Source organism: Myxocyprinus asiaticus, chromosome 5 (genome assembly GCF_019703515.2).
Source record: "Myxocyprinus asiaticus isolate MX2 ecotype Aquarium Trade chromosome 5, UBuf_Myxa_2, whole genome shotgun sequence".
Classification (NCBI taxonomy): domain Eukaryota; kingdom Metazoa; phylum Chordata; class Actinopteri; order Cypriniformes; family Catostomidae; genus Myxocyprinus; species Myxocyprinus asiaticus.
Genome location: NC_059348.1, coordinates 8,126,734 through 8,142,467, shown reverse-complemented (window position 1 = coordinate 8,142,467; position 15,734 = coordinate 8,126,734). Strand labels below are relative to the sequence as shown.

General features: G+C 39.8%; 2 protein-coding genes across 6 annotated transcripts in view; both read left to right on the top strand.

The window, feature by feature from the left end:
- The window catches only part of LOC127440771 (gastrula zinc finger protein XlCGF57.1-like), a 58,160-nt gene extending 43,442 nt beyond the window's left edge, over positions 1-14,718 (top strand). For 2 of the 5 annotated variants that reach the window (XM_051697640.1, XM_051697641.1), the window contains exons 2-3: positions 10,344-10,595; positions 10,850-14,718. In XM_051697640.1, coding sequence (XP_051553600.1) covers positions 10,511-10,595; positions 10,850-12,267 — 1,503 coding nt within the window. In that variant the 5' untranslated portion in view covers positions 10,344-10,510 and the 3' untranslated portion in view covers positions 12,268-14,718. Of the gene's footprint in view, positions 1-106; positions 259-4,663; positions 4,715-7,135; positions 8,027-10,343; positions 10,596-10,849 lie in introns of those variants that run through there. The other 3 variants (XM_051697643.1, XM_051697644.1, XM_051697642.1) reach the window with 3 other exon arrangements.
- The window catches only part of LOC127440755 (gastrula zinc finger protein XlCGF57.1-like), a 139,892-nt gene that overhangs the window by 74,571 nt on the left and 49,587 nt on the right, over positions 1-15,734 (top strand). The window lies entirely within an intron of this gene.

Sequence of the window (15,734 nt, the reverse complement as noted above, 5' to 3'; positions counted from 1 at the left end):
GTGATATAACACACACCTGCATCTCGATGAAATAAATGAAGATTTCTGCTCGAGTTTCCAAGTTAGATGTCCGATATAAAGTGTCATTCCATTGCACTTTCCTCAGTTGAAAGGTGGAAATTCAGACTCTCCGAGTTGATTGGAACGCTTCATGAATCACAGCAACAACAATACAGAGCATCACGGCTTTCCTCACAAGAGCGAACATTTGGGGACACTCACACAAACACACCAGGCGAGTGTGGCAGTGCACAGCAGGTGAGTGTTTCAAACAGCTAGACAGAGCGCAGTTAAATGGAACACAATGCAGCATCTTCAAAACTGAACTTCAACTTAACACGCATATTAAAATGCAATGGTTATGGCATCTCCTGTTATTTGAAAATAGACAGTCACAAAAAAAAACTGGTGCGCACTTACTAAGATTACTACGGTAACCTGAAGGAAGAACAGGCAGACGCGCATTGCGCACATTCTTTCAGAGTTGGGCAGCGAATCTTCACATAATGACAAAATATGATGCATTATATTTTGATTATGCAATCTTTTGTACATTTAGTAACAAAGTATTTTATAACAGCCTATAATAATGAATAGACGATACACTGGAAAAATAAGATGCAATGCAGCAGCCATAGACGTTTGTCAGACATGTTGTTATTATGTATACAGTTATGAACATGCAATTGCCCCTTGAGTACTTGATGAGTACTCGAGTAATTAGTCCGAGTACTTGAGTAGACAAAATGACCAAAACGCCCATCCCTAATTCAGACATGTGACACAAATCTCGTCATCAGCAAAGTGCTCGAGCATTGAGACTTCAAGGTGTATTTGCCTGTGGTCTCTAATTTTAGTCTGCTAATACTGATTCATCTCTTCAGTAAATTTTGTGGGATAGTACTAATTCCATAATGTCTTCAAATTTTTTTGATTAACACTGTCCGCTGTCCATCTTCCTCTGGTACTACATTACCAACCATCAAGGGAAATCGTAGTAATGCAGCATTTTCATGTTCATTACCACCTATAGTCATTTTTGTAGCATATGTCTTGGATATTGGCTTTGTCAGTATGTTGATATGGAAATTATTCTATTTTCCTGTTCAAGTAATCAAGTGTAAAGTGCTTGAGACGAATCATCTCTTGCATTCATAATGCCAACACTACTGGCACAATACCTTCAAGTAGATCATGAAAAATATCAGGGGGGAAACCAGTGATGGGATGAAAATGCTGCAGTTTATGTCGTAAAACGCAGTCTTAAGACATTCTGGACATTCAAATCATGATTTACCTTGGTTCTCCGACTGAATTCTCGGCAACATCATGAGATTGAAACTGGTCTTGTGAGCCAGGCAGAATCTACACATATTCTTATCTAAAGAACTGTACAAAGCCCACCAAGCCATAAGCTGCAAATTATCTGCTGCTACAAAAAGAACATTTCCTTTGACAGATTGGCCAAGAGACTCAATTAACACACTATCTTGTTTTAGTGTGGATATATCTTGTATTAAAGGACCAAGTACACTTTCATAGTCACATTTCTGGACATCAGGAACCTTACATAGCACTGCCAGCTGTACATTTACATTTACATTTACATTTATTCATTTGGCAGACGTGTATCACATGCAAAGCAATATTTGCTAGGTAGATCAGCTAGCACCCAGTAGACTGCACAGAGTTTGTACACCGATCAGCCGCAACAATAAAACCACCTGCCTAATATTGTGTAGGTCCCCCTCGTGACGCCAAAACAGCGCCAACCCCAATGACATTCTTCTCACCACAATTGTACAGAGCGGCTATCTGAGTTACCGTAGACTTTGTCAGTTCGAACCAGTCTGGCCATTCTCTGTTGACCTCTCTCATTAACAAGGCATTTCCATCCACAGAACTGCCGCTCACTGGATGTTTTTTGTTTTTGGCACCATTCGGAGTAAATTCTGGAGACTGTGTGTGAAAATCCCAGGAGATCAGCAGTTACGGAAATACTCAAACCAGCCCATCTGGCACCAACAGTCACTCCACGGTCCCCATCACTGAGATCATATTTTTTCCCCATTCTGATTGTTGATGTGAACATTAACTGAAGCTCCTGACCGGTATCTGCATGATTTTATGCACTGCCCTACTGCCACACGATTGGCTGATTAGATAATCGCATGGATGATTATTGGTGCCAGATGGGCTGGTTTGAGTATTTCTGTAACTGCTAATATCCTGGGATTTTTACACACAACAGTCTCTAGAATTTACTCAGAATGGTACCAAAAACAAAAAACATCCAGTAAGCGGTGGTTCTGTGGATGGAAATGCCTTGTTGTTGAGAGAGGTCAATAGAGCAGTGGTTCTCAAACTTTTTTGTACCAAGGCACATCTTTGTAAATATAAAATTTCCAAGGCACACCATTTTTTTCCTCAAAATACAATGACGCATTCATCCTCATAAATGTGAAACAAACTGTATTAAACATGAAACACAAATCAGAAATTAAAAATGGACTTCACCATGGTAAATGATATCTGTGAAAAAATATTTTAAAAAATGTACTACACAAATTTCATGGAATATTTGAAAAAGGTTATTTAGGTTGTAAGGACAAATCAGGGCTCTACGCAAACATTTTTATTTAGGAAAAAAATGCAAAAGAATAATGACGGATAAAAATAATTTGATGATTATAAAACAATGTTTGTTTATTTTTTGGAAATTGCATTGACCTGGAATTTGCATAAGTGCAATGCCATGCAGCATCTTGGTAGTCTCATTATAAAGTGTTAACATTTCAAAAGGATATGCAGTTTTAATAGGTTTTTGCAGTCTGGCAGTGCGTGTTTATAATGTTACAAAGCGCACCTCCATTAGAAGCAGAATAATGTTCGGTTCGGTGCGCTGTCACCCTTTCGCAGTTGTGCAAAGAGGCTCTTATTAGAGTGACATTTCATGGTTATTTTTTTTTTAGATATTGCTTATCATGATGATTTAGATGAGGACGCTGACATGCTGTTTACTGGTATCGCGCATTTCATGCATTTTTATTTGACTCGCTCTTTTTCTCAGAAACTTGCATTTGAGCGCGAAGTTAAGACATCATCCATCAATAATTAGTTATTCAAAACACAATGTCTGTCATTTTGATAGATAGGCCTACAAGCAAGAATCTCTGCTTAAACCATTTTCACATGGTATATCTTCACTATCTCTCTGTCTATGCGTGCGTGCGAAAGAGAGAAGAGGAGAGCGCTCGCAGCCATGTGAGACTGAGAAAACAGCGCTTTGAATGCAAAACTAACTAATGTGCCTCTTTTAAAAGTACTTGGTATATGGTGCAAGATGCATCAGGGAGTTTTATTCTGATTGTAGGTTGCAATAATAAGCTGTCACCGGGGAGCCAAATAATTGTGCGAATTCACACGCAATAATTTTCACTCGCAAATGCTGGAGCTCTACAAATTCCATGGCACACTGGCACACCTGCCACGGTAAACCAGTGTGCCGTGGCACACCATTTGAGAACCACTGCAATAGAGAATGGCTAGACTGGTTTGAACTGACAAAGTCTACGGTAACTCAGATAACTGCTCTGTACAATTGTGATGAGAAGAATAGCATCTCAGAATGCTATTCTGAGATGCAGGTTGGTGCTGTTTTGGTGGCACAAGGGAGACCTACACAATATTAGGCAGGTGGTTTAAATGTTGTGACTGATCGGTGTATACAGCTGTGTGCCCAGTTTCTATAACATACAGAAATGGCATAACCATGGGGTAGTTTCTCTCTATAAATGTTTCTTATTTTTTATATATTTTATATTTTTCTTTGCTTATTCAATGATAATTCTGCTCCTTTAACAGTTTCATTGACAAAAACATTACTGTCCATAACAACACGAACCATTTCATCAAGAGCCGCTTCATTTACATTGTTGCAATGTCATTGTAATACACCATTAATAGCCTGTCTCGGCAGAGGTCTTGACAAAGAAAACACCTGACACAAAAGATCCACTATCTCATGTGCAGCCATGTCTGACACATGAAGTTAAGCCTGCATCTTCAAGAAATAAAAAAATAGGCTAAATTGCCCCGTAGCTGAAAATTTTATTGGCTTGTGTCACACTGTCTATCGTCAACATCTAATATGTCTGCACTCTCAGATTGCGTAGGATCATATGCAAGACATAAACAGTCTCTGCAGTTGCAGAACTCACCTCATCTGCTGTGACATCATTAAAGAGATCTCTACATCCTTCTCCACATACCCTGGATTTGTGAACACTGAATGTATAGCCATTTGTGCTATATAACAATTATTGTATGGGCATGTGACCATTTCATGGGTTCTCAAATGTCCTCTTAAATGACCAAAAAAAGTTTTCTCTGAAAAAGGTTGCTTGAACCCACATAAAGAACATGTGTACACCACCTGAACTGCTTGACATGTATTCCTGTTATCTTTCTAGTTTTGAGTGAATTGAATGAAACACATGTGCAAATGCAGTCATAAAGTCAAGGTAAAGGGAAAACCTTTGAAAAATGGTTATGTTGCAAGTGATAATGCCTGAGTAACTGTATCCTGCTAAGTGAGGAGAAATCACATAACCTGCTTTTCCAATCCATTATATCCAAAGTGTGTGAAAATAGCCTGACACATGAAGATATGACTACCTCAGAAATCGGAATGGGAAGTTTTCATTAAAAAAAGGTTTGTTCACAAATGACTAAAGATTTGTCTTCACCTCTCCGCATTTTCCTGCTTAAGTTAATTTCTTTCATGTATAAGAAAAAGGGACATTATGACTGAAATATACCCATATGAATCGATATCGAATTGAAATAGGGAAATCTGTATCAATACCCAGCCCTAATTTGAATCTCAGGAACATGTTGAATACAGTTTTTTTCAGCTCACCACTTTTAAAACCCGTCTTCTTGAAGACAAGCATCTAGATATTCACAGACTTTTAGGGCACAAATAATACTTTCTAGCATTTTATTTGATAGCCTCTCAGTTTCTGTCACTATCTTACACAGACGATTGCCTCACGCTCACACCGCACCTTGCAACTTTTGCCTCGCAACTTTTGCCTCACACTCGCATCGCGAGTGCAAGGCTGGTGTTCAAATGGCAGCTGTCTTGCTGCTGCAATGATGTTACAATGTTAGGAGCTCTATCGGTGCTTTGCAGGCTGTTCTACTGCTGTGCTACATTGATAAAGTGCTTGCCGCTGGTCTCAGTTTTCCCAACAGTCAATGTATTTGACATTAGTGGCATTTGCATGAATTGACTGGCTTCTCATGAACTACGGTTTATTCAAAGAGTCCTATTACGCATTAACGGCATTAAAAAAATCTAACGAATTTTGCGTTAATGCATTAATAACGCATTAACTTCAACAGCACTAATACACTGGCGGCCAAAAGTTTGGAATAATGTACAGATTTAGCTGTTTTGGAAGAAAATTAGTACTTTAATTCACCAAAGTGGCATTCATCTGATCACAAAGTATAGTCAGGACATTACTGATGTGAAAAACAGCACCATCACTATTTGAAAAAAGTCCTTTTTGATCAAATCTGGACATGCCCCATTTCCAGCAGTCATCACTCCAACACCTTATCCTTGAGTAATCATGCTAAATTGCTAATTTGGTACTAGAAAATCTCCTCCCATTATATCAAACACAACTGAAAGCTATTTGGTTTGTTAAATGAAACTTAACATTGTCTTTGTGTTTGTTTTTGAGTTGCCACAGTATGCAATAGACTGGCATGTCTTAAGGTCAATATTAGGTCAAAAATGGCAAAAAAGAAACTGCTTTCTCTAGAAACTCATCAGTCAGTCATTGTTTTGAGGAATGATGGCTATTCAATGCTTGAAATTGCCAAAAAAAAACTGAAGATTTCATACAAAGGTGTACACTACAGTCTTCAAAGACAAAGGACAACTGGCTCTAACAAGGACAGAAAGAGATGTGGAAGGCCAGATGTACAACTAAACAAGAGGATATGTACATCAGTCTCTAGTTTGAGAAATAGATGCCTCACGTGTCCTCAGCTGACAGCTTCATTGAATTCTACCTGCTCAACACCAGTTTCATGTACAACAGTAAAGAGAAGACTCAGGGGTGCAGGCCTTATGGGAAGAATTGCAAAGAAAAAGCCACTTTTGAAACAGAAAAACAAAAAGAAAAGGTTAGAGTGGGCAAAGAAACATAGACATTGGACAACAGATAATTGGAAAAGAGTGTTATGGATCTTAACCCCATTGAGCTTTTGTGGGATCAGCTAGACTGTAAGGTGTGTGAGAAGTGTCCGAAAAGACAGCCACATCTATGGCTAGTGCTACAGGAAGCATAGGGTGAAATGTCATCTGAGAATCTGGACAAACTGACAGCTAGAATGCCAAGGATCTGCAAAGCTGTCATTGCTGCGTGTTGAGGATTTTTTGACGAGAACACTTTGAAGAAGTTTAAGAAGTTCCGAACATTTTTTTCAAATTGTAATAGTAATTTTTCATGTTATTAATGTCCTGACTATACATTGTGACCAGTTAAATGCCACTTTGAATCAGAATCAGCATGAGCTTTATTGCCAAGTATGCTTAAACATACAAGGAATTTGTCTTGGTGACAGGAGCTTCCAGTGTACAACCATACAAAAACAATACAAAAACAGCAGCAAGACATAGATAATAATAATAAAAAAATAAAAAATAATTATACACATACGTACAGACACACACATACATACATACACACATACACATGTTTTTTGTTTTTTCTTTCCCAGAGGAATGAAATGGCAGAAGAGGTTGGATGTGTTGGATAAATATAAGAAAGACTAAACTGTGTATTGCACATAGTTATTGCTCAATTGGGGCAATTTAACTGTTCATGAGATGGATAGCCTGAGGGAAAAAACTGTTCCTGTGCCTGACAGTTGTGGTGCTCAGAGCTCTGAAGCGTCGGCCAGAAGGCAACAGTTCAAAAAGGTAGTGGGCAGGGTGAGTGGGGTCCAGAGTGATTTTTCCAGCCTTTTTCCTCACTCTGGAAGTGTATAGTTCTTGAAGGGGGGGCAGGGGGCAACCAATAATCCTCTCAGCAGTTCAAACTGTCCTTTGTAGTCTTCTGATGTCTGATTTCGTAGCTGAACCAAACCAGACAGTTATTGAAGTGCAGAGAACAGACTCAATGACTGCTGAGTAGAACTGTATCAGCAGCGCCTGTGGCAGGTTGAATTTCCTCAGCTAGTGAAGGAAGTACAACCTCTGCTGGGCCTTTTTCACAATGGAGTCAATGTGGGTCTCCCACTTCAGGTCCTGTGAGATGGTAGTGCCCAGGAACCTGAATGACTCTGCTGCCACAGTGCTGTTTAGAATGGTGAGGGGGTTCAGTGTTGGGGTGTTCCTCCTAAAGTCCACAATCATCTCCACCATTTTGAGCGTGTTCAGCTCAAGGTTGTTTTGACTGCACCAGACAGCCAGCTATTTAATCTCCCTTCTGTATGCAGACTCATCGTCATCTCGGATGAGGCCGATGACAGTGGTGTCATCTGCAAACTTCAGGAGCTTGACAGAGGGGTCCTTGGTGATGCAGTCATTGGTGTAGAGGGAGAAGTGTAGTGGGGAGAGCACACATCCCTGGGGGCCACCAGTGCTGATTGTACAGGTGCTGGAAGTGAGTTTCCCCTGTCTCACAAGCTGCTGCCTGTCCGTCAGAAAGCTGGTAATCCACTGACAGATAGACAAGGGAACAGAGAGTTGGTGAAATTTATTCTGGATTGTAGCTGGGATGATGGTTTTGAAAGCCAAACTGAAGTCCACAAAAAGATTCCTTGGTTATGTCCCTGGTCTGTCCAGATGTTGCAGGATATGATGCAATCCCATGTTTTCATCCACAGACCTGTTTGCTCTAAGCAAATTGAAGGGGATCTAGAAAGGGTCCAGTGATGTTCTTCAGGTGGGCCAACACCAGTCTCTCAAATGATTTCATGACCACAGACATCAGGGCGACAGGTCTGTAGTCATTAAGTCTTGTGATTTTTGGTTTCTTTGGGATGGGGATGATAGTGGAACGTTTGAAGCAGCATGGGACTTCACACTGCTCCAGTGATCTATTGAAGATCTGTGTGAAGATGGGGGCCAGCTGGTTAGCACAGGATCTAAGACATGCAGGTGAAACGCCATCTGGGCCCTGTGCTTTCCTTATCCTTTGCTGTCGAAAGACACGGCTCACATCATCTTCACAGATCTTAAGTGCAGTTTGAGTAGCAGGAGGGGGGAGGAGGGGGGTTGCAGGAGGTGTTGGTGTTTGTGTGAAGTGAAGGTCAGAGTGGGTGTGGGGTGTGAGATTGGGCCTTTCAAATCTACAGTAGAACACATTTAGGTCGTCAGCCAGTTGTTGGTCCACCACAGGGTTGGGGGCAGGTGTCCTGTAATTCGTAAGTTGTTTCATGCCACTCCACACTGATGCAGGGTCGTTAGCTGAAAACTTGTTTTTCAGCTTCTCAGAGTATCTTCTTTTAGCCACTCAGATTCCCTTATTCAGTGTGTTCCTGGCCTGATTGTACAAGACTTTATCCCCAACTCTGTAAGCATCCTCTTTGGCCTGACGAAGCTGCCTGTGTTCCACTGTAAACCATGGTTTGTCATTGTTAAATGTTAAATAAGTCCTAGTAGGAATGCACATATCCTCACAAAAACTGATATATGATGTAACAGTATCTGTGAGCTCGTCCAGATTGGTGTCTGCAGCCTCAAAAACACTCCAATCAGTGTAGTCAAAGCAGGCTTGTAGTTCCAGCTCTGCTTCGTTGGTCCATCTCTTTACAGTCCTCAATACAGTTTTAGCAGATTGTAATTTCTGTCTGTAGGTTGGAAGAAGATGAACCAGACAGTGATCAGATAGTCCCAAAGCTGCTCTAGGAACAGAGCGATATGCATCCTTTATTGTTGTGTAGCAGTGATCCAGTATATTTCTGTCTCTGGTTGGGCATGTAATGTGCTGTTTGTATTTGGGCAGTTCATGTGTGAGGTTTGCTTTGTTAAAATCCCCAAGAATAATAATAACTGAGTCCAGGTATTGTTGTTTCATGTCTGTGATTTGATCAGCCAGCTGATGCAGTGCTGTGTACAAACAGGCATTTGGCGCGATATACACACTCACCAGAATAAACGAGGAAAACTCCTGCGGCGAGTAGAAATGCCTACAGTTAATAAAGAGCGCTTCCAAATTAGGACAGCACATCCTCTTTAACGTTGTTACATCTGTACACCAACTTTCATTGATGTAAAAGCATGTTCCACCACCTCTCGTTTTCCCCATTAACTCCACAATGCGATGCGATGCGAAGCCCGGCAGATGTAACATACTGTCCGGAATGGCTTCACTCAGCCAGGTTTCTGTGAAGCACAAGGCAGCAGAGTTTGAAAAGTCCTTGTTTGTGCGGGTGAGGAGATGTAGTTTGTCCGTTTTGTTAGGGAGAGAGCGGAGATTTGCTAGATGAATGCTCGGCAGCATTGTTCAAAAGCCGTGCCGACGGAGTCTGACCAGCGCGCCTGCTCGTCTCCCTCACTTGCGTCTCATAGCGCGTTTAAACAACACAGCCGCGCCTCCAACTAGAATGTCAAACAAAATGTCCGAATATTCAAAATCCGGGAAAATATTGACTGGTGTATGCTGTCGAATGTTCAGCATTTCATCTCTGTTAAAACTGACTGAAAAAAGATTACTAAACGCAGGACAAACAAACAAAAATAACAAAACAATAGAAGCGCTCCACACCGAGGCGGCCATCCGCGGCGCCATCATGATGTACTTTGTTGAATAAAAGTACCAATTTCTTAACATAAGAGCAAAATCTGTACATTATTCCAAACTTTTGGCTGCCTGTGTGTGTGTGTGTGTGTGTGTGTGTGTGTGTATATGTATATACTGTATGTATATCTTATTGAACACCGTTTTAGCACAATGTGTGGACTTTTCAGGTGGTTTCTCATGCTTACCTACCCTAGGCAAAATGTCCAACTTATGTCAATATTAAATTAGCGATCTGGAATGATTTCACCGTGATGCCATCTGGCCAGGTTTAAATAAGGGACAAATTGCATCCTGTATTTATTCGATACACATAATTTCATCTTTAAATACGGGACGATCACGTATTTTATGAGACAGGTGGCAACCCTAGCTCCAATGTTCCTTTGAGGGTGCACTCCCGGGCCTGTCTGGATTCATGCTTCTGTTACAAATCACCAACATTAAATTAATGGCATTTCCTACATCAAGGGGATACTCTATAATTTAAGGAATCTTTTTTTTTTTTTTTGGCAGATCTGTTCCTCTAAATCACACAGCAATTGTGAGTCACCCCTGCAGTGAAACCACCTCCTCAGCAATTCAACAACACATGTGGTGATTTATTTTTATCACCATACAAGTGAAGAAGAAAAAAACCTTAAAGTGTTACCATTGAACTCTACTGGCATACTATTGCAAAAATGAATTTTGTTAAAGAGGAGAGCGAAGACATCTGTATTACAGAACCATGCAAAATGAAAAATGAAGATAATGAGGAACAAAGAGGTTGGTGTCCATTCTTGATTCTTCATAATGATGGTAACAAAGCTTCATACAGTTCACTAGATCTGGTGGCTGTTAGGAAATCATAGAAGTAGTACAATTATAATTAAACAAATAATACCAGTATTTCCATGAATATTACAGAACCTTCAGCATGTTAACATCACATAAAAAAGATGATTGGCCTTTGCTGCTTACTACCTACCATTAAATTGTTGTTTATTTGATTTTCTTCTAATTTACTTTGTTCATTTTAGACTTGATGGAAGTGAAAGAGGAGAGTCAAGAACTGAAGGATGTGGAGGAGAAAATTCATGATCACACTGCTGAAGAATCTTTCAGTGGCTCAAAGACTGAAATTAATTTCTCACACAAAAGAACTCGAAGAACAAGAGACAAAAAGTATTTTACCTGCTCTCACTGTGGAAAGAGTTTCACACAAAAAATAAACTTTATCACTCACTTAAAACTTCACACTGGAGAGAAGCCTTTCACCTGCATTCAGTGTGGAAAGAGTTTTGCACATAAAAGAAGTCTTCACCGTCACATAAGAATTCACACCGGAGAGGAGCCTTTCACATGCCTTCAGTGTGGAGAGAGTATTGCAAATATAAGAAATCATCAACATCACATGATAATTCACACCAGAGGGAAGCCATTCACCTGCTCTCAGTGTGGCAAGAGTTTCATAGAGAAAATAAACTTCAACACTCACTTAAAACTTCACACTGGAGAGAAGCCTTTCACCTGCCTTCAGTGTGGAAAGAGTTTTGTACATAAAAGGAATGTTCACCGTCACATGAGAATTCACACCGGAGAGAAGCCTTTCACCTGCCTTCAGTGTGGAAAGTGTTTTGCACATAAAATAAATCTTCACCATCACATGATAATTCACACCGGAGAGAAGCCTTTCACCTGCTCTCAGTGTGGAAACAGTTTTGCACATAAAAGAAATATTGACCGTCACATGAGAATTCACACTGGAGAGAAGACTTTCACATGCCTTCAGTGTGGAAAGAGTTTTGCAAATATAAGAAATCTTCAGTATCACATGAGAATTCACACTGGAGAGAAGCCTTTCACCTGCTCTCATTGTGGCAAGAGTTTCATAGAGAAAAGAAACTTTAACACTCACCTAAAACTTCACACTGGAGAGAAGCCTTTCACCTGCCTTCAGTGTGGAAAGAGTTTCATAGAGAAAAGAAACTTTAACACTCACCTAAAACTTCACACTGGAGAGAAGCCTTTCACCTGCCTTCAGTGTGGAAAGAGTTTTGCACAAAAAAAAAATCTTCACCGTCATATGAGAATTCACACCGGAGAGAAGCCTTTCACCTGCCTTCAGTGTGGAAAGAGCTTTGCACATAAAGGAGATCTTCAGTATCACATGAGAATTCACACTGGAGAGAAGCCTTTCACCTGCCTTCAGTGTGGAAAGAGTTTTGCACATAAAAGAAATCTTCACCGTCACATGAGAATTCACACCGGAGAGAGGCCTTTCACCTGCTCTCAGTGTGGCAAGAGTTTCAGAGTGAAAGGACATCTTCACCGTCACATGAGAATTCACACTGGAGAGAAGCCTTTCACTTGCTCTCAGTGTGGAAAGAGTTTCACACAAGCAAGCCATCTAACACTTCATCTGCGCTCTCACTCTGGATTTAAGCCATTTAACTGATCAGTGTGGCAAAACATTTTAGGGTGCATCACAACTGAAGCTACACGACAAGTCACATAAATGAGGAACCTCGTGTGTTCTTTTTGTGGAAAGAGTTTCATTACATCATCAATCCTGAAATCACATGAGAGAGTGCATACTGAAGAGAAACCGTACTACTGTACTTCATGTGGGAAGAGTTTTAGCCATTTAAGTAATCTACACAATCATCTAATAAAGCATTGTCCAAAGTTCTCAAAATGAACAAAGTTAATTCCATGGACAATACGTTTTGTGTTGTAACTAAAGCTGTCAAAATAAATACATTTAATTGAAAATGTTTACCATGTTAATTTTCTTATTCATGATATCAAAGTAACCAAGTTGCCAAGTTATCATGAGTTACCAATTTTCACAGATACTGACATTTCATTCTGCTCCGTGTGAGTTTTAAACTCTGGTTGGTGTAGGGCAAAAACTTCGATGTGTCTGGTGGATTCAGGTCTTTAGAGTCTTTACTAATGAGCTGATGAGTTGAATCAGATGTGTTAAATTACGGAGACATCGAAAACATGTACTGTTGGTGTGCCTTAAGGAAAGGATTGGGAAACAAGGAGTCAATGATTACTGAACAATTAAAATTAATTCTCATTATGTGGGCAGTGCGAGCACTAGAAGCAGAACAAGACATTGGCCATGTTCAGAATATCTTACTACTATATTACTGTCTACAGCACTTTTCATGTGGAGTTCGAAGTAGTCTATAAGCTCATGTATGAAGAATACCTGACAGAATACAGTGATGCCCTTAAAACTGCAAGAAAAGCACATTACACAAAAATTATTAGTGATGTTGCTGCAAATCCCAACATAATGTTTAAGACAATCAACAAACTTCTTAAGCCTATCAATTTACCAACCTGTTCTTCTGTTTAGCAGTCTAACAAGTTTCTTAATTTGTTGAAATAAATTGAGAATATTTACAAATCTATTGCTCCTGTTCCCTCATCTAATCCTGTTGAGATTCACCCTTTCAATTTCCCTGCAACTGTGTTTTCCAGTTTAGCAACAGTTAACATTGATTACATATCAAAACTAGTGATAATAAGGAATTTAACTACATGTATTCTTAAACCTCTTCCCACATCCATTCTTAAGGGGTGTCTGCTATCGATCAGTCCCCTCATCATGACAATTGTGAACACTTCCCTTATTACTGGGATTGTCCCATTTGCTCATAAGATTGCAGTACTGAGACTGTGCTGGTTCGAGTCATGAATGACCTCATCTCAGCTGATTCGGGAGCCTGTAATATTCTGGTTTTGTTAGACCTGAGTGCTGTGTTGGGTCTCATGTATTTAGATAGAAGACAAAGGCAAGCCTAACAGTCATAAAAACCTAACTCAAGCCCCCACATTCCATGTCGTAAATCTTACTGATACAGATCTCACCAAAATCAAACAAAGGGAGTCCAAAACAGACTACAAATCCATGAAGCCTTGCTCACTAAAGGATCGAACTCTCAACTCCTATTGGATGAGGCACACAACAGAATGTCCCTCAAACATGACATCATCAGGAGCTGAAATACCTCTGAAATGCTTCCAGAATTCGCTTCCAGCGACTTTGTTTGCAGTGTGAAGACGCAGCTCTTTGCTGCTCTCAGGTGCAACCTCGTGGCACAAGGAAGTAACGTCCGACTTGAAACTGTGGCCATACAATCTCCATCTCGCTGGACGAGTTGAGATTACTCTGTGTTCATCCGAACACTCTTAACGGATCCGAAGGAGACTGCCGAGCAATTCGCATCTTCAATCAAGTCGACATTTCTGAGTTCTCCGCCAGCCCGCCGAGAATCAACAGCCGTACCGCCTGCCAACAAAGCGAGGAAACGGCCTCCCGTCATCACCCGAGCCTCAAGGGACCGGGTCAGAGTTAAAGGACGGAGGAATCACATTCTACCTGTGTCCTCATGCGATTCAAGTAAGAGGTTTACGTCTGGGCAGAGATAGAATATTATAGTGTGTTATTCTTGTGTTTCAAGGTTTTTGCTTGTACAGTTTACGGACCGCCATGTCCGCTCATTATTAATAATCAGGGTATTAATTATCACAAATTTGTTTTGCTGTATTGTGGTCCAACCAAATTGGATTGTTGTGCAATTTCGCCATCGCAGGTGAGACAGCAACAGAGTTCATCCATTAAAGAGTCAAATAACGCTGGACTTTTACGAGCCCTGCTCGTAAAACCGCGTCTCTGAGTGATAAACTGAGAGCTGCTTTCTCTCCCACTATCGTGAAATCGGCTTTAGGGCTGTCACTTCTCTCTCTCTCTCTCTCTCTCTCTTGTACTAACCACACTGACACACACACACACTGTCACACACACACACCTTATGTGTTATAGGATTATTTTATTTCCATATCTAATCATATCACTGTTTAGTTTGTAGTTGTAAGTTGGAAGTTTATTGACTGCATTGTATTAATTATTAATTGATATTACTGCATAAATAAACTTTGTTTATATTACAAAGAGAAGTGTTTTGGTTTGTTTTGCATACGCCTGTGTCATGCTGACAGGATGTCAGTGCTCGGATTCAAACCTTCATTCATTGTTTTTTCCCCGAAAATCGATATTCTTCGGATGTCGATTTTCCTAAGAAAACAATCTAATATTGAGACTGTTTTACTATTTGGTTATTAGTCCCTGATTTCAGGGTGGTGCCCCGTCAATGTTAATCCTTATTAATATTCTATTGATTTTTGATAATTGATAATTATCTTTGATGATTGAATTTGAATGATCAATAAGCTAGTGTTAATTTTAATTAATGTTTCATCGATGTTAACAATTAATGATTATCTTTGATAATTGTTGATTTAAAGGATTTTAAAAAGCTAACATCGATTCTCATCAATGTTCTATTGATTTTAATAATTAATAATTATCTTTGATAATTATTAATTATTGCTAATAACCAAACTTGCTCCTAAACATAGCACACTACATTTACTGGAGCCCCATATGAGGTTTTAATGAGTTAGATCTAATTAATTAATTTAAATATTAATTAATAACTACAGAAATAATTATTAATTATTTCTGATAGTAACACTGATCTAAACAACCAGTAAAGCCCTACAGCTGCATCTGATACAGTGTGTCATACTATTCTTCTTTATAGACTGGAGAGCTGTCTTGGACTTTCTGGTACTGTGCTCGAATGGTTCAGATCTTATCTTACGGATCTCTCCCAGTTTGTTGACCTGAGAAACAACAAATATGAAATTGCACTGGCTTGTCAGGGTGTCCCACAGGGGTCAATCATGGGTCCTGTACTTTTCAGTATTTACATGCTGTTTCTTGGCAGATTATTAAGAGAAAAATACAGTTTGGGGTATTATTGATATGCTGATGATACCCAAATTGATATCAGTACAAAGTCTGACATTACATCCACCTCAACAGTTCTTACTGAATGTTTG